Source organism: Phaethon lepturus, unplaced genomic scaffold (assembly GCF_000687285.1).
Source record: "Phaethon lepturus isolate BGI_N335 unplaced genomic scaffold, ASM68728v1 scaffold37377, whole genome shotgun sequence".
Lineage (NCBI taxonomy): Eukaryota > Metazoa > Chordata > Aves > Phaethontiformes > Phaethontidae > Phaethon > Phaethon lepturus.
In genome coordinates, this window is record NW_010553790.1 from 36,249 (window position 1) to 55,440 (window position 19,192).

General features: G+C 40.4%; 1 protein-coding gene across 1 annotated transcript in view; it reads left to right on the forward strand.

The window, feature by feature from the left end:
• The window catches only part of LOC104624280 (neuropilin-1), a gene marked incomplete at its 5' end in the record, with an annotated part of 46,280 nt that overhangs the window by 23,650 nt on the left and 3,438 nt on the right, over positions 1 to 19,192 (forward strand). The window contains 3 exons of the mRNA XM_010291612.1: positions 9,934 to 10,089; positions 12,956 to 13,100; positions 14,457 to 14,788. Of these exons, the coding sequence (XP_010289914.1) occupies positions 9,934 to 10,089; positions 12,956 to 13,100; positions 14,457 to 14,788 (633 nt within the window). The remainder of the gene's footprint in view (positions 1 to 9,933; positions 10,090 to 12,955; positions 13,101 to 14,456; positions 14,789 to 19,192) is intronic.

The following is a 19,192-nucleotide window of genomic DNA, read 5'->3' on the forward strand; positions in this document are numbered from 1 at the left end:
ATTATTGCCTGATTAAATCCACTAACAGAGAAAACAGTTGACCAAACATTAAGCTGAGGTTTGGTTTCTCTGTTTTCAGGAACAACTGGCTTCTCATCAGAGAAGCACTGTTTATACATAACTTCTACCAACCGGCTGTACCTATGTAGTCTGGTCTTTCTCTTTGTTGCAGCCTCCTGTGCTGAACACGTTGGGCCAAATTAATTTCTAGTGGAGATCCTCTGAAGTTGCCCGAAAGATCCATTTGTACTCTCACATATAAAACCCGGGCATATTTTAGCAGGTCGTATTTAGGTTATAGATTATCGTACTATAGACTAAGGTGGCTTTCAGCCTTAACACAGACAGGAGCAGGCTCTTCCATTGCAAATCCTACTAAACTCGAGCTACGGGCTGAAGGGCTGACACAGCACAGAATAATTCTAAAATGCTCTTATCAAGCCATAAAAATTAACTCTCCATAGGAGTGTTCCCCCCTTTCATGATATGCTTAACTAAGAAGATACATCCTGTGTTTATTTTAAAAAGTCACGGCACTTAAAAATCGATAGCTTTGCTCTTTACATAGCTGGAGATAGAGCAACTTTCAGAGAGGCCAGGTGGGCGTACACAAACCAGGCACCTTCTTTGGCCAAAGAACCCCTGGAAATGAAAACCCGGCGGCTGGAGTTTGAGCAGGCTTTGCTGAGAGAAGGGCAGAGCTGGGGGCTGCCACTCTCCCTGGTTTGCTCTGCACCAGAGGGAAAATTCTCCGGGTGGCCACTGGCCTGCACAGCCCCTGCTGCTGTCCCCCTTCCTCCTCCGGCTGGGGACGAGAGCTCTGCTCTCAGCAGCGGGTCTGCCAGACCTCACCCCAGAAGTATTTCGTCTGTTCGTGTGCGTTTCCTCAGACCTCTGAGGGACATACCACGGAAAAACCATAATTATCTTTGCATGCGTGGTCTTTGTCTCTCATTTTTCCCTGCACATTTACAGTACCCTCACCACACCGTCTAACTGCAGCTACCTGACATTTTTCTAGAAGGTAGCAGAAACTCATATTTTAAAAAAGCAGCGACTTGCTTGGTGACCCAGTAGTAAATTAAAATCATCGTACACAATGTGTATGAAATAGAAAATCGAATTTTGGTGCAACAAAACTGACAGTTCCATTTAACAGAGAATAAATGAATGCAGGCTCCTGTGGATGACTGACTGATTTAAAGAGACTGTGACGATTTTCCAAGATGAGAAAGCTGATCACAAGAAAATACATATATTTCTATGTGACACAGGTTATACACCTGTTCCAATTGCCAGTGAAATTAGCCTTAAAAAGTATTAAATCTCAGACACTGGCACTTTTTCCCCATTTTGTTGCTATTTTTTATAGAAAACTCAAAGCCTGAAATTTCAAAAATATCTAAGTGTAGCAAATTCCAGTGATTTCAGTGGAACTCTCTCAGAACACAGTGATTGCACGGTCAGATCCTGCATGGTAGATCATCTCCTCACCAGCTTCCTACCCAATTAGCATAGGTATGCTGCGAAACGGGGAGAAGCCGAGATTACTTCTGTGCTCACGCATGTGTAATATTCTACTTACATTCAAAATACCAAAACATATTATAAATGAAGTCCTGCTGCCTGTACCCTCTGATTTCAGCAGAATAGCAGCTGGCAAAAAAAAATGCTACAGAAGAACTTCATAGGCAAAATTCAGTGTTTTCCACCCAAAGCCCAGTTATTCACATGTGAAGCAGCCTGATAGAGAAGCCTTGGATTACTTGTTTCCCATGTGTGCATTAGTTGCTCAGTACACTTGAGGGAACAAAAGTCCTACAATTATGTCCTTCTCTCAGAAAAGAGTGGTTCTGCAAGTATTGCTATAGAGTTTCCCTTTTCTATAGTTTCTAACACAAACTAGGGAAGGTTACATTCAAACTGCACTAAATAGTTGTCTTCATTCCAGATCAGAGGATTAAGCTCAGGTTTAAAATTAAATGTAAATTACAAATAAGTATTCAGAAAACGTTAATTAAAAGTATTACGTTCCTGACTCATTTATTGCTCAGCAAGGGTTCCTAAGTATCTTAGCTGGAGAAAGGGGCCATTCACATTCCTCCTTTTTTGACCAAGTCATTGTACATGTCTTAGGTTATCCATTTGCAAGTTAATGTAGTGCTGAAGCAAAGGTTTTCATTTTAAAGAAGTAATATTTCACAGCAAGATATGCTCCTGCAAGACGTAAAACAATCTTTTTCTAAAGCACTGGGGGTTAATCAGCCTTTCTCTCCATTGCTACGGAGAGGGTTCAAATGGCATAAGATGCTGATTACTTAGATCCCGGACTCTATAGAAATCCCAATACGGTTACATTTTCCTCCCTTTGTTATTAGAGTTTATTGTGTCTTGGTGTTCAGGTTTTAAGTACTTTTCAAGTAAAAAAATAAATTAAGCAGAAGGTATTTTCTTAGTCCTCTGAATAACGATCGTGATACATCAGAGCACCACATGAATGTGTAAGGTGGAGCTTGCAAATGAATAGCAGAAGGATCGTTCCCTATCGCTGCTTGGGCACTGGATGCGTTTCATACAATACAGCGAGCCCATTTCGGGGAGCGTTGCGTTGCCCTTGCTTTTAAAGCAAACTCCTTCAAAGACTCACACTAAAAATGTCACACAGAGCTAATGTGGACCAGTGGCAGCGCTTCCCCCGGCCCACTCGCAGCATTTCTCTTTCATATTTGATCTTTATAGTTTCCATACTGGAGAGATTTGGTTTGCTGAATTCTGGAAATGTCTCAAGTTGAAATGCTAGTGTATTAACCTGCTGTACTGAGTCTCTTTTGTTTCTCTTTACCAGAGTGCTGCTTGCCAATTTTTACAACTACAGCAGATTTTACTATTCAAACAGAACCAGATGGAACACCAGTTCAAAGAACATGTCAGAATTAAATATTTCTTTTTTAATTAGTTGCTTCTGATTTATGCAAAAAAAAATTAACATAAGAGTGGGAGAATGTGCCATGAATCCAGATGCAACACAGCCCACACAAGCATTATCTTTTCTCTGTCAGAGACACAGGGGCCTTTTCTTTCTTTTTTTCTTGTCTTTTCTTTTTTCTTTTTTGTTTCTGGATTTCATTTTTCTACACTTTCTGCATCTTTTCCTTCTCAAACCAGCCCCATAATGATGACTGAAGTTCTCTTATGTTCATCAGTTATATTTTTCATCATTATCTTAAATTTTCTCTTGTAGAAACTGGCTGATTTGCGTCTAAAAAAAAATTACTGTACTCAGTACTGCAATCCCAGCGTCAGTATCCCAGTGTGATAGCATCCTTTGAGGCTATTCTTTGTTTTCATTTGGGGGAATCTTTACACTTACATTTTTTTCTGCTGCAGAAAAGAATTTGGGCAGAAGGTGAAGGTTGTGAGGAATATTTCAAGTGCTAAAGAAAGTTCATTTCCTTTTTGCTGCCAAGCATTCCTGTTTCTTTGGCATGAATGTTTGCTCATCTTCTCTTTCTTGCTTCCCCATTTTTGCCAAGTCACATAAGCATCAGTTCAGTAAAGCATACCGACTGAGGACAGTTGTTAGGCACGGACTAGAAGTTGAGCGTGTGATTAGCTGCTTTCTCTTCTGGGGCTTTCAGGATGTTGCTGTCAAGGTCAATGAGAAAGAACTTCAGTGACTCAGGAGAGGTCTTACTGACAGCAATATTTTCTCCTCGCTTTCTTTATGGAGCTGCCACAAATATCACTGAGAATTTTGCACAAAGATCTGAGATGGTTTACAGCCCTAAGTATTTTCACTTAAACCCCGGATGAATGTTTACACTCTGACATTAAACAAAGAGTTGTGATCTTATAATGACTACTCATTTCAAGGAAAAAGACATTTGGAAGTAATATTCCAACCAAATTAATGAAACTATTTTCAGAATTCCTACTACAGCCTGGGCCATTTTTTACCTAGCTTTATATTCTTCTTTACTTAAAGCTCAATAAATAAAGGAATTAAGTGATAGTTGTATATACATCATGTGAGAACATGACTGGTTAAATCAACAGCAACACCTAATAGAAAAGATCAGCTCTTGCTTAATTAAATATTTGACAGAAGAACAGTGAAGTGTCACAACAGTTAATCTGACCCAGAGCACTGTATGCGATCTAGGGAAATGACACAGTTCTCTAAAAATATTTACTTTGGTATGTTGTGTCAACTGATGGATTATACAGCTTTTCAAGCCACAAGAGATGCCCACAACAAAAAGCTTCCTGTTGTTAATCAAACTTCAGCACTTTGTCCTTTATTTTCTCAGGCTGTTAAACAGATCTACAGTAGAAGTGTTAAAAGCTGGTAAAACTGCTCCCTTGATACAGCTTCCTCAATGACTGTATTTTATTTAGCAAGGCAGATTTTCATTCTGAAAATAAGGTCTTCCATACTATGACATGGTTATGTATGACGACAGGAAGCAGCAATATTCATTTCAAGTCGTGCATGTTGTAAGTTGTTCCTTACCCAGCAGTTTACTAAGATTTGCTACATGATATATTGTGCAGAGCTAAATGTTATTCTTTTTCTTTCTCCTTAACTGGTTTCTAATAAAATGTGTATGCCACCCCTTGCATATCTATGTCTTAAAAATGTGTCACCCACCCATATTTTTCAGAGACAGTAAGACAGCAACAAAAGTATTTTTCGTGGATGCTAGAAGGTATTGCATAATCAACGGAGGAGAAGTAATTCCTATGTAGAAACAGCCAGCGTTTTACAGTATGCTTTCACAGGAAAGAAATTGATTTTAGAAGTAGGAACAACTGGGGCTTTTTTTACATGAACATTTCTCTCCTGGAAAAAAAATACACACTTGAGATGTTCCTCATTTCTTGTAAGTTAGGGACCAATTCCTATAGGCAAGTGTCCTCCCAGTCTTGTGCTTACCGATAAAGGTGGTCACACCGCAACACAGGCAGTCAGCAAAGTCTGTGTTTTTGGATAAGGCCCTAAGGCATCATTTTCCAGAAGAGGTATGGGTTTTAATCTGAATGAAAGTGAATAGAATGTGAAAAAAGGAGTAGAAATACACTGTTGTTAGTTAGTCAAAGCTAAAACTCTGGTTATGGAAATGAAATGTCATGATTTCAGGTTTGGAGAGAGCTGCCTATCTCAGATCACAGCCATACAGCATGCAATAGCTTACAAAATCACTTGCATCCTCTAAAATAAATACCAGATGTTTGTTTACCATATGTGCAGAAAGTTAAATGTCAAATAATTGCAGGGAAATGCATTTGATGTTCATCTTCAAAAGTACTGTATTTCATCACCACCTCTCTCCACAGTTCATTTTAACATGAAACACAAGTTCTTGAAACAAAAAGGACAAGAAGCCCAAAACAAAAAGCTAGTTGTTAAAGATTTGTATTACTATCTCAGCTGGAGGAGACTAGATCTGAGAAAAATTGATTAGCCCTGGTCATCATAACACTTGGAGACCTCTGTGGAGAGGATGTACTAAGCTGACTGGAAATTACACTGATAGTTGGACTCTATAAGCATAAGCCTCCAAAAAGCATGAGAACTCGTATCTGTTTGGTGACACAGCTGTACTAGAGCTGCTGTCCTTTACAACAATTCCTCTAGATAGCATAGTACAGAAGTCTACTGTCTTACTACAGCTGCATTTTGGTACCTTCAGGTTCCAGTTGTTAATAGCAGTTGATATGGTTGAACATCAGCTCTGAGCAGTTCCTGAGACATTTAGAATATGTATTTTATGCATTTTACAGAAGGTAAACTTTCAAAAGACATTGGAAAGAAACCAAAATACATCACAAAGTGATTAATGAAGGTGAGCTTTACAGCCCCTTACAATGTGTCATGCAGTTTCCAAAGTAGTCTTCTACATTATTTATTTCTATCACCTCACTTAGAGAAGAAGATCGGTAAATTTAGAGCTTGATTTACAAACATACTTAGGCACCACAGAGGGGTGCTCAGTGTTGCAAATCTGTTTCTCTGCACCTGGAGAGGAGCAGTTCCTCCGGAGGCCACTGCAGAGAACTGTCAAAGGGAGGAAAATGCCTTAACCTCTACCTCTCTCCTGGACCACTGCATTGAGTCAGAGTTAGTACTTACAAACTCCAACCCTTCTGCTTCCCTGCTGCTTAACTCCATCGTTCTTGTTTGCACTGCTCCTTTCTCACAAAACACTGGTGGAGAACCTCATGAAGTTCAACAAGACCAAGTGCAAGGTCCTGCACATGGGTCAGGGCAACCCCAAGCACAAATACAGGCTGGATGGAGAGCAGCCCCGAGGAGAAGGACTTTGGGGTGTTAGTTGATGAGAAGCACAACATGACATGTCAATGTGCGCTTGTAGCCCAGAAAGACAACCATATCCTTGACTGCATCAAAAGAAACATGACCAGAAAGGTGAAGGGAGGTGATTCTGCCCCTCTATTCCGCTCTAGTGAGATTCCACCTGGAGTACTCCATTCAGCTCTGGGGCTTCCAACATAAGAAGGACATGGACCTGTTAGAGTGGGTCCAGAGGAGGGCCATGAAGATGACCACAGCACTGGAGCACCTCTCCTATGAAGACAGGCTGAGAGAGTTGGGGTTGTTTAGCCTGTAGAATAGAAGGCTCCAGGGAGACCTTATAGGAGCCTTCCAGTACCTAAAGTGGGCCTACAAGAAAGCTGGAGAGGGACTTTTTGCAAGGACATTCAGCAATAGGACAAGGGGCAATGGCTTTAAACTGAAAGAGGGTAGCTTTAGATTAGATATAAGGAAAAAAATTTCACAGTGAGGGTGCTGAGGCACTGGAACAGGTTGCCCAGAGAAGTTGTTGATGCCCAGTTCCTAGAAGTGTTCAAGGCCAGGTGGGATGGGGCTTTGAGTAACCTGGTCTAGTGGACCTGCTCATGGCAGGGGGGTTGGAACTAGGGGATCTTCAAGGTGCCTTCCAACCCAAACCATTCTGTGATTCTGTGGTTCTATGAAAGGTTATTCTTTTTTCTTCTACCAGCTTCTGAGCAAATACCCTTTGACATGTGGCAGGTCAGGGGTTACAGCTTGCTTTTTCAAGGGGTTTAAAGCTGTAGCATGCAGCTGAACACTTGAGCCATCAGCCTCCAGGCGCTCCGGGAGAGGATTGCTGTTGACATAGTTCCAGTTTTCAAGAAACACGTAAAGATCTGCTGATCCGGAAAGAGCGTATCTATGTGAAGAGATGTTCTCCCTAATGACAAGCAATGCCCCCCTCCTCCTGTACTGTATTACACAGTTACTGGAGCCAGGAGTGCTAACAAGGTTGCCTCTTCCTTACATATAGGCAATAAATTACAGTCTTCTCAGAGCCTCTTTCTCTCCCAGTGAACTGTTAACTTCTGGCAGGAGAATTTCCGCCTACCTGTTGAATTCTGCCATGTTTTAGGAATGAAGTGTCTAAATCCCTTGTGTGTTTAGAACTTAGTTCTGGGCAGTGAGATAGATGCTGTCAGATATTCAGTGCCCCAAGAGTTAAGGGAATGTACGGAATGCCAGCATTTGGACTGAGTAAAGTTTAGGTGCCTGAAGTTCTTTGATGGGACAAGCCTGAGTCTCCTGCACGGTCGGTGACCAGTAGCTGTAATTGTTAGCTCAGGCATCAACTAATCAAACCTTCCCTTAAACCCCGAGGTTAAACTTTAACTTGGCTTCAAATACCTAGAACTCTTGTAATAGGCCATTGCTTGACTTTATTCACAATGAAGTACTTACTGTATATTAAAAAGCCCCTACTAGCATCATTTCAAATCAGTTGGAACGGTACAGGCTTGGGACCCTAATCATTTCAAAACTGAAGAGCTGTTTCAAATTGTAAGAGAAGCAGATCATTTAAATAACTTAGCTCTGCACTCCCTCAGACTTCCAGATTTTCAAGTGCACTTCAGCCTGGAAGTGAATGTGGTATTGGACATAACTCAGTGCAGCACACTTTACAATCAGCAGAGTACAGTTTGGAGAGCATTTGAAGTTAAGCTGAGATTGCTCAGCGCAATGATGCCCAGATTCCCCCATTAACTTTCAGATTGCAACAATCTAACATCTGAGACTCTCCAGTTGCTTTAAATCACTTGATTGTTTTTGTAAGGCGGTGCTGGGATTTTTTTTTTTTTTTTTAAGTCTGAATTTTTTTATCACTACAAAACAAAATGTAGTACCTCACCCCTAAAGACAAGGGTTAAAATGTCACATGTAGACTTTACCAGCCTTAAAACTGGGGCAGGGGCTTTGCCCTGAAAGCTAGTTCTGTCACATACAAGGCTGCTATTCTTGTGTTGGAAGACTTCAAAATGCCTTGCATATGACATGGGCGTTGAGAGAGCAGCCAGTCTGTCCTCAACAGCACTTCCTTCAGCCTTTTGAGAGAGAATGCAGAGCATGTCGATTCAACTGCTCCAGCGCCTTTGGATATATGACATACATCCAGGAAAAAGGATGCCTGTGGGACACAGGGGACGTATATTCTCCATCCTGCATACTTTGGAAATAATGAAAAAGCCTGAGACATGGGACATTCACTTGAGAAAGGTTAATTCAATCTATTATCCTACTAAAGTCTGGACAACTGAAATTTAGGGGAATAAATTACTCTAATATTTTGTGAAGAGTGTCATTTTATATTGAAATTAAATGGTTTGCTTTAGGAAACAAAGAGAAGGTTCTAGTTGCAGGCAAAGAAGGTGATGAATTTGATTTTAATTGGTTTGTTGTTATGGCTAAAGAAAGGCTGTAAGGAAATGGCAGGTGTTTCAAAGCTGTGGTCACAACTTGGCTGTGAGAAAGTTTTGGCAGCTGGACTTGTGCCCTGGGAGAAAGGTTTCTTTTGCCAGCAGGACTGACTTGAGTCGCTGCACTCCTGCACCCCACACCATCCTCCCAACCATGCCGATATATCTTCTGCGATGCCACATGATGAACTAGATCAGGAAACAGATCTGGATGACAAATAAATAACTGGGGGAGGGGAAGGTTAACCGAAATCACTTGTCCGTTTGTTTGCAATGTAACTGCATGGGGGAAGGAGAAAGAGAGAAGAGGTGAAGAAGAGAGAAGGCCTCCAACACACATTCATGTGCACACCGTAGCACTCATTTCTCCAGCAAGTTCAAAATGCCATTATTTTCTATTTGTTAAAGTTCACTGACAGCTGGAACAGAATTATTGCACTTGTGCTAATGCTTCTTTCTGTTTTCTTCAAATACATCATATGGTACAAGCGACTCATTTGCCTTTTTCCCAACAAAATCACACAGCGATTTGTAATTACCTTGTGACTAACTAATACACCATGGGATTCTTTTCTCCTCTTCTGTCTGCAAGTGATGAGCTCCTGGGTTTTAGCAGAATTCTTGTTATCATTCCCCAACTGCACAACTTTGATACTGTACTATTTGATTTCACCGCATTTCTAATGCTCCAGTCCTCAGGGTCAATCAGTTCTCGCTGCATGACTCTCCGCTGTATTGACAATGCCTTGCAGCTTTGTGTCCTCAGCGAATTTCATTAGCATCTATGCAAGGTAGTTAGTGAAAGCATTAAGTAAGATTGTTCACCAGACTGGTCCTTGAGGAACCTCGCCAGTAACTGCTTTGCAGTCTGGTGGTCCCCGCTCGCACTGGTGGGGTCTCTGGTTCCTCCCCCACAGAGGGAAGATAATTCCCTGGCATGTGAACAGCCCTCCTGGCTAATTAGGAAAATGTTCCCGTCTCCTCTGATGACACTGTTTATAAAAGAGGAGATTATGGCTATGTTATTATCGACAACATGCTGCAATTTCCTTTATATAAAATCCTTATTATCTTTGTAAAACGTGGAGGGGGTGTAATTTCATCATTACTGTTACGCTCTGAGCTGACTGTCCTCACGTCCCGATTCATTCCTTGCCACAGGTAGATCTAGGCCTTCTCCGCTTTGTTTCTGGAATTGGGACCCAAGGAGCCATCTCAAAAGAAACAAAGAAAGAATATTATCTGAAAACATACCGCGTAGATGTCAGCTCCAATGGAGAGGACTGGATTACACTGAAGGAAGGAAACAAACCTGTTGTAAGTCTTTTCTCTTTTACCTCTACTCGGCCAGGAAGTAGACTATTGTACTGTTTTGTTACTCTCAGTTGTTAAAAAAGGAGGAATAAGGTATCACAGGTTTACTCAGCTTGGTCAGGGTTTACGATATCCCAAATCCAAAAGGCAGCTATTGTCTCAGTAGTAACAGGCCACAGAAATTGTTTACCCAAAGCCCAGAGCAGCTGAGAGGGGTGCAAGGTGCTGCCCTGCCTGTTGCACCCACCAGAATGTGAGTGGCTTGGGTCTCTTCCCTGGAGTGTGCTGCCGTTTCCCAGTTTGCCAGAGATTTTGAGAAAAACATTATGGGGAACCTTTCAAAAAATATGTAAGTCAGTCCCTTGCCTCGGTGAAGCTCTGGATATGCAGTGTGTCAGTGGCTCAGCTCCCTGTGCACAGCCATGCTGTCTCGCAGGAGTGCTAGCAAGTCATTAGTAATTTGTTAGACTTCCAAGCATCTCAGTGATGGGGGTCATGCAGACAGATAATTAGGCACATCTTTCCATCCTTATAGATTTTTATCACCTTTCCATTTATCAGTGGATTTGCTCTCTGTGACCTCCCAATGAAAGCTTTAGACACTCATAAGAAAAAATCTTTATTATCCGCTACCATGAGCATAAAGCTCGTTACTGAGAAGTCAGTTCTGCTCCAACTCTCACAGGAATAGTCCCAGTGAGGCTGTGCCCCCCTTCCCACCTCACTCAGGATGTGCCCGGGAGCAGCATCCCCAGAGGCTGCCAGGGGCTGATGCAATTGGAAAGGTTTTGTGGTACCTCCCTTCCAAATAGCTTTTTTGTGACCCTTCTGTGAGGACCGAGAAGAGCTGTGTAATATAAAACTCTATCAGTGTAACCCTATCTAGGTCTAAATATTTTGTCACTGGTTTGTCCCTGATTCATCTGTTAGTGCTATGCCAAGTCCACTACATTTATCTAATCAACAAGGTAGCAGTGTTTAACACACGCATCTTTCTTCTTTGAACCACTTTGTAAAACAATAAAAAATGAATCCTGAAAGTTTCTCTTTGGCAGGCATTATCCTGGTTTTACAGAAGAGGAACTTTAGAAGGTCAAATGCCACAATGTGGGCACTGTGTAATGATGTATAACGGTACAATAACTGACTTGCCCAAAGTCACAAGAGGAGCCAGTGCTGCGGCTGGTATGAGACACAGGGTTTCCTGGCTCTGGTTCCCGTAATCTGAACAAATGCCTCTTTCAAAATCAGACCATGCCTGATCTTCATTACCAACTTCAATTTGTAAACTCTCCAAGAGTGTATTTTACATGAGTTTCTATTGTACATGCTGTCCTTAATCAGAGAGAACACTGCCTAAACCTGTGTTATTTGTTCAAAGGGTTTATTAAAAAAAATCAGGTTTCTAAAATGGCAATGCTTTGCTGTTGATCAGGACAAGAAAAAACTACACACCAGTCTCCCTCTGATATTTTTATTCATATGAACAGTTAAGGAGACGTGGCTGCTGAAGGAACAAAATCAGGCGGCCACAGATCTCCTCAAGGAAGCCTCACATGAGTGTTGCACTAACCACACATAAGGAGTTGTGCACTTTTGAGAAAAGACTCATTTCCTCTGTCGGATGCAGACCTTGGGAAAACTACAGCAGGTCCTCCCAGAGAAAGAAAGTTGCCGAAAAGAAACGTAGCTCCTTTCAAAATCTCTTGCTAGGTATGAAACTCCTATATTAAACCACTTGAGATATAACCGAGCCTGATGAGTTGACAGCTGTGCGCTGCTGGCCTCCGCTCCAAATGAGTGCAGTTAGCGCAAGTAACAAACAGGAAGGTAGACGGTGTGTGCAAGAAATGGGAGAATCTCCCATGAAAGGAGAGGGGTTTGTATCCATGGAAAACAACAGGAAATCGGTACTCTCTACGTGAGGAAGAAGCAGGAAACTGAATCACCTTCTTTGGACTAGAACATTGCAAGGTTTCAGCTCTGCTAGGAAGAAGCGCGTCTGCAGGATCCTCAACATGAAAGCACAGCACAACCCCGTCCCTTCTTGTGGAAGTCTCATTGTTCGTCTAATTTGACTGTTAGCCTCAGGGGACGCAGAGAAAATCTTAGAGCCTGCTATACAGATTTTAAATAGACTTCCATCTCCGTGTGCAAGGAGAAAGAAAGTCTGAGTACTTGTTAAAAAGGATTTGAAAACAGAAGGTGGTTAACAAAGCATGGTTTGCACGATACACTCTGCAAAACTCTTAAGCCCAAGGACAGCAAAATAATACATATTTTTATCCTAACTCCATGTAGGATTTTTATGTGGTCTAATTGAAATCCAAACCTTTAATTTGGGCCTGAGGTTCTGTAGCTTTTTGCATTATTCTATGAGTGTACAAGGAATAAAACTGCCCTAATGGGGCATTGAGGGGGTCTTCCGGGACACGGCAGCCCTCGGGTGACAAAGGCCGGCGTAAGTCATTCCTGCGTATAGATCTGGGCATCAGGAACACCTCAAAACAGGCAGGCAGTGGACAGACCCCTGTGGCACCCGGGTGAGCTGCTGCTCTCGGGATGGCCCTGAGCTCTCCTGGTCTGCTCTGCAGCGCTGAGGTGTGTTACGGGGCTCTGCAGGTGGAAAGTACTTTTTAGTATCATCGACCACCTTACATCTTCTTTTTTCCTACCCAAGGAAAGCTTATCTGTCTGCAAAACCTGTGTTAGGGTTTTAATGAAATAGTTCCCCACGCAAGACTTTTGTCTCATCGCCCCCTCAAAATAACCCTGTTAGACCTTGTATCGTAACTATCTGCGAAACAGAATTCTAAACGCCATTTAAGAGAAAGCCTAACAAATATATACTTTTTCTTTCCACACAAAGGTGTTTCAAGGGAATAGCAATCCCACTGAGGTTGTTTACAGATCTTTTGCCAAACCAGTTTTAACACGATTTGTGCGAATTAGACCTGTGTCTTGGGAAAATGGAGTATCACTGAGATTTGAAGTTTACGGCTGCAAGATAACAGGTAGGTCTTGGGAAGGATTTTACAACCAAAGGAATTTATTGTGCCTATGCTGTGGGTTTTATTTTTATGTCACTATTTCTACTGTGGTCTGAATGCAGAAATGTAAAAAAAAAACAAAAACAGAAAAGAAAACACAGCACTCAAACATCCAGTGTTACCTGAATGTTGTTCTGGCATTATCTTTTAGATGTTTAGCTTTAAGAAGTGGGAAAAAAAAAAAAGGTTGAATTACTTCTCCTGCAATTATTTTACGGCTTCATGCAAAATACCTGAGGTACACAGGTATTTTGCAAATTCTGATCTTGTTTTTCTTTCCTAACCCTCCAGTCCCTCTCTCTCATGCCTGCTATTTGTAGGTAGTTCTCAGCAGGTTTCCCAAGGAACAAACATACATAACTAGATTTAAAAGCATTGCAAGGTACAAACACTTAGACCCGAAGCCTGTTCAAGCAACTCAACAGATATAGTAAGGTTCCCGCTAGTGATCGGTATTGGAATGCAACTAATACTTTTCACAAAGCTGATTTAAAAAAAAAAAAAAAAAAAAATCTGGCAGCATTTTATAGCTCTTAATACAGTTCATTGGCACTAATTTTTAATAGTTCTAGGGATATTTTTTCATCCCTTAAGGTGTTTCTTTAGTCTTAAAAATGTTTCTTAGGACTGGTTTCCATACAGCAGGAAAATAAGCTTACTGACTACTACGTTATAGAATTCCAGGTTGTTCTGTGATATCTTTTCAGATTAGATAAAGGTAATATCAGCAGAACTGCTGTTACATTTTGTATTGAAAATCTTCTTTCCTTCTTAGCAGCTTTTCCTACTTCTAATTTATATTTTTCTGGGACCATAAAAGAAGCAACTCTCTAGCTTCTGTGTCATTTGAAAAAGCCTGAGAGACCAAAGAAATACAGTAGAAAAATCTCGACTACAACATTAAATCATATTTTACAGAATGTATAAAAGATTTCCATTTCCAACGTTACCAAAATTAAGTAATCTGCAACCAGGTTTTGGCTGATTTTAGAAGTTTCCTCTACAGAACTATTGACAAATTCAGATGTGACCCTGCACCCTTTGCCTTAGCAAGAAGAATAGAAAACAAGAATAGAATAGGATTTTCTGATCCTTTTGGTTCCCATCAAGCCAGAAATACTTGTGGTATTTTGGTACTTCCTGCCAAAACTAGGATGTGCAAGTTTGAACAAATGAAAATTATATAGAAATCCAAAAAGATTATTTGGATATAAGAAAAAAATAAGTAATTGCTTATGATAGTTGAACCGACTGATGTGTCCTGTTTCTGTTTTGGTGCTTGTTCAGGTTAACTATTTATTTGGGGTTTTTTCTCTGTAGATTATCCTTGCTCTGGGATGCTGGGTATGGTTTCTGGGCTCATTCCTGACTCTCAGATTACTGCATCTACCCAAGTTGATCGAAACTGGATCCCAGAAAATGCTCGCCTCATAACAAGCCGTTCAGGTTGGGCGCTGCCACCAACTACTCATCCATATACAAACGAATGGCTTCAAATTGACCTTGGTGAAGAAAAAAAAGTGAGGGGCATAATTGTCCAAGGAGGCAAGCACCGAGAAAACAAAGTATTCATGAAAAAATTCAAAATTGGCTACAGCAACAATGGATCAGATTGGAAAATGATCATGGATTCCAGCAAAAAAAAGATAAAGGTAAGGAGGAAAGAGCCGCACTAAAAAAAAAAAAAAAAAAAGTTGCATTTAAAAGAAAGCTTGCACTAATTTTTTAAACATCTATCTCTGACCTTAGAAAAGGCACAGAGTTGGGATGAAGCCAAGCAGGAGGAGTCCTAGGGCCACAACCCTGAAAGGATGCTGTGGGAACGGTACCGTGCCTGAGGGCAGGAGCTGGCCTTAGGATATTTGCCTCTGTGGCAAAGGTTTTGTTTATTCAACAGCCTTGATTTCTAACACGGGTGGTGTGCCCCTGCGGCCCCGAGGTTACTGCAAAATCCCATGCAATGGTAATGTGCAACACTGCCAAAAAAGTAGCGGTCCCTCTGCAGTTTTTCCACAGATACTGAATGAACTTCTTTGAGATACTGAATTACTTCTCCTTTGCTTCTCTTTTGTCTGAGCTGTAGAATGAGAATGGTGTTAACTCAATGGGGTACCTGTTGGATTTCTGAACTGCCTATTGACTGCTTTGAGAGCTTCACAGGCTCTCAATGGTCTGGTCCAGTCCCTCCACAAGAAAGTGATGGAGTTTTTGATGTGTTATCCCATCCCAAGTGAAAAGGACACTGTCACAAGTGAAGCATTTTGGAGGATGCTTGGGAAGAAAGGGTAGCTGGTTCATAGATTCAAGCAGAAAATGAAAGACATTTATGGAGGGGGGCCTAATGAATTGCTGGGGGAGATGCCAAGGAAAAGAAAATGAGTGTGGCTTAGAAGTTTCTGGGAATGTACTTATTCGGGTTTGTCTTTGAACATATGATTTTCAGGACACAAATTGCACAGAGTGTTTAGCTTATTTACACCGAATCCCATTCATTAAGTCTCCCATCCCATTTTGCTATCGTTACTCACAAAGTACATTTTTGCCTCAAAAGGCACAACCATTTTTTAGTCCTCCTACCCTGTTCCTTGAGGAAAGCAGTGGGCATGCAGTCCTGTTCACACTGCTGCACCACTGGGATGATCGGGGAATCACATACCAAAATGTGCCCTCAAAAGCCAAATCCATGTGGTGCTTGGCAGATGGGAATCCTGAGAGTTGCTCCATAAATCATCTGCGTAAGTCTGAAAATTAGACGTAAAAGCTTTTTTGCTATATAGACTCATCCATTGGACAAACCTGTGTTTCCCTAAAAGAAAAGCTGAGTGGGCCCATGGATGTAGCTTTTCCAGGCACATTTGGTAAATATTGGACTTCATTCTCTCCTGTTTTAATCTCACTGAATATGTCTGCATTTTCTCACTTCTCATCACTTTTCATCATTTGTTTTGGGGATTAAAACTAAATGAATTCAGCCTTTGCAGTCAGCTCCTTTCTCTTGTTACCATGAGTTTTGACTTCATCATAAAGTGTGAAGAGAGTGTAAATCAACAATGGGATCTAACCATTTTCTCTCTAAAATAGATGTTGTTTTGACATGTACTTCTACACTGTGGCTCAACGAGGGAAAAAAATAATGCCATATGCTTTCAAAGCAGTGCGCCGTCTGCTGCATGGCTTTCTGTTTCCTAATACAAGCACTTGCCATCATTGTCAGAAGTTAGCAGTTTGACAAGAAAACTAGTGTGCTAACTAACGCATTGAGCCCATCCTCAGCTTTCATCACTAACAGAAATTAACTTTCAAGTTTAATGGAATGGGGAGGGCTGGAATTCGAATCTCTTGTGGCATAATTATAAACCTTCTCAAAAATTCAAGACTTTAAAAAACTTTCTTCTGAAGCACAAGTTTTCTTTAAAGAATATCAGATAAATCCCACGATTTGGGAGTCTGAGAGATTTAAAATGTTAATACTGGAATGTAGTATTTTTAAATGTAAGTGGAGCTGGATGGGGCAGAATGCTATAATGAGTCACAGCAGGAATGTGGATTAGAAACAGCCCTGTTATATGAAATGAAACACATCGTTTCACTTGGTTAAAATCTTGACTTTCAATAAACAAACAACTGCATTTTAGGCAAAGAAAGAGCAATGACAAGATAAATATAACAACAGAGTATGTTCAAAGGATGAACCATCACCTTGTTTCTTAACATGATCTTGTCATCCATGCCTGCAGCTCCTTTCACTAAGACTACCATAACTCTTTCCTCTGTAGTTGACCCAATTTCTGCTATTTTTGAATGTGCAGAAAAGTTCCCCCTTTAGCCTAGCTAAAGCACTCAAAGGAGTGAACACCACTCAAATCCTCAAACCACCACGAAGAACCCCATTTTCATTTAAAGATACAATTTGTATTTCTTCTCCATAGTCTTACTTAAGCTTACTCCATAAAGTCATCTTTCTCTGTCATACTTCTTTCCTCCTCCCACTTACCTACTGATGACTTTTGGGGGGTTTTTCACACCTCCTCTCATCATTTCTGGTAAAAGAAACTTCTGACTATCCTGCCGTTTGGAACAACCTTGTTAAATTTTTCTGCCATGTTTATTTTGATCTTAAAATATATTAGGAAGAATTTTTTTCCTCTCACCAGTTTAGCTTCTCTTTTGTTTAGCTATTATTCATTATAACTTATCTTTGTAATTAAATAAAGCAATTTGTGACATAGCCTGTATAAAAGACACTCATAAAGCGAAGTTTTACTGTATACTCTGCTCTCCTCCCCCACAAAGAATATCAGTATGTGTTTTAAATGAACAGTCAAAATTGAATCACAGGCAGCTCTGCACTACAAAGGACAATGATTCAATATAATTATGATTCAATATAATTCTAGATGCCTATTGAATTCTAATGTCTATGTGTCAGTACTCCAGTACTGATGTCTTTTATAAAACAGTTTTCATTATTATATGTGGCTATTAAGACTACTATTAAAAAGGAAGCAAGGATTCCTCAGATACATGTGTCTGTCTAAAATGGCATTCTTTATTTTTTATATGGTAGGTAGCTTTTCTGATCATTTGCACGATATTGCTATTCAAATATAATGATATGTAATTGCATGTTAATTAGATCTGACAGGCTATCTACATGTGAATTCTTGACAACTGTCTTCCAAGCACTGGCAGAACACCAGGTCAACCAGTGCCCCTTGACACCACCTTGGAGGTACAATCTCCCCTAGGAAATAGAAGCAGCATTAATGTTGAAATGATTTTTTTTAATTTAGTTGGTCGCAGTTCCCCCCCTCATTATTGGCTTTTGTGACTGGCACTCTAACCAATGGCCAGAAGGAGTTGTGGACCGTTGGTTCATAATACAGAGGTGTACAGTAAAAACAAGTAAGGCTTTTAGGACTGCACTGAAAATATAAACAACAATCAGTATTATTACCTATGCTAGTTTTGTGCTTTGGGAAATAGAGCCAGCTTTTCCCATGGCCTTGGTTTTGTCTGCCCCCAGATCAATAGGAGGAATTCCTTGCAAGTTGGGTTTTGTTCTCATCCAAAATGAAAGACATCTTGTGGTTTCTTCTTGAAGAAGGCTTCAGGCTTTGCAGCTATGAGTTGGAAGTGTCTTATAAATAGTGCTTCTAATCCCAAATTTAAACTCTAGTTCAAAGAAGATGTTTTTTAATGTTTTGCCATTTAACTAATTCACAGAAAAGTTGAAAGTACTTTACTTTCACTTCATTGTTATATACAATTTCATATTTTGTACATTATTCTCTACATGATATCCCAAAGTAATTTTTTACTATAAAATAGGGTAAAAATAACTCCTTTTGCCTATCTTATGTTATAAATTATTCAGGGCAAGGACTGCTTCTTTGTACAGTTAATTCATTCTAAGACCAATCATCTCCATCCGATGTGTTGCTATAAGTACAAATTATAACTTGTTCTATATGCAAAAGATCACTGACAAGAGAAGCTGAAAGTATCAAACAAATGCCATTGAGAGCTGCATTATGGCTGAAAAACCCAGAGTGCAATTCAGAGAAGAGATCTTTCTCTGAAATGTACATTTGCTGACCTGCCTTGCCCGTTAGATTATATTGCAGTTTTGTCAGGAAGCAGCTTTCTTCTTTCTTTCTTTTTATTCTTATTCAATAGCAGGCTCACTGGAAGAACTCTTGCAGCTACTGTTCCTGGAGTTTAATTTATGCCTTTTGAAATAACTACAACTTGCGAAACTCTGTCACTGGGGGAAATCAGATTGAAATTTTCTCTTGAATAGTTGGATTATTATTGTAACCACTTAAAAGGTGACAGGATCTTCACCTCAGCCATTTTTTTTCCCTGAGAAGTGTTGAAAATGTCACCCAGTTAAACCTCCGATCAGAGCGTCATTTAAAAACATGTCTCATTAAACACTCAGCTCTTGTTATGATCCTGATGGATTAGTTGCTACTGAGTTTATGAAAAATGAAATGCATTACTTTTGTGAGAAGCTTTAACTATGTATTTTCCATTCTCATTTAGGACAGGAA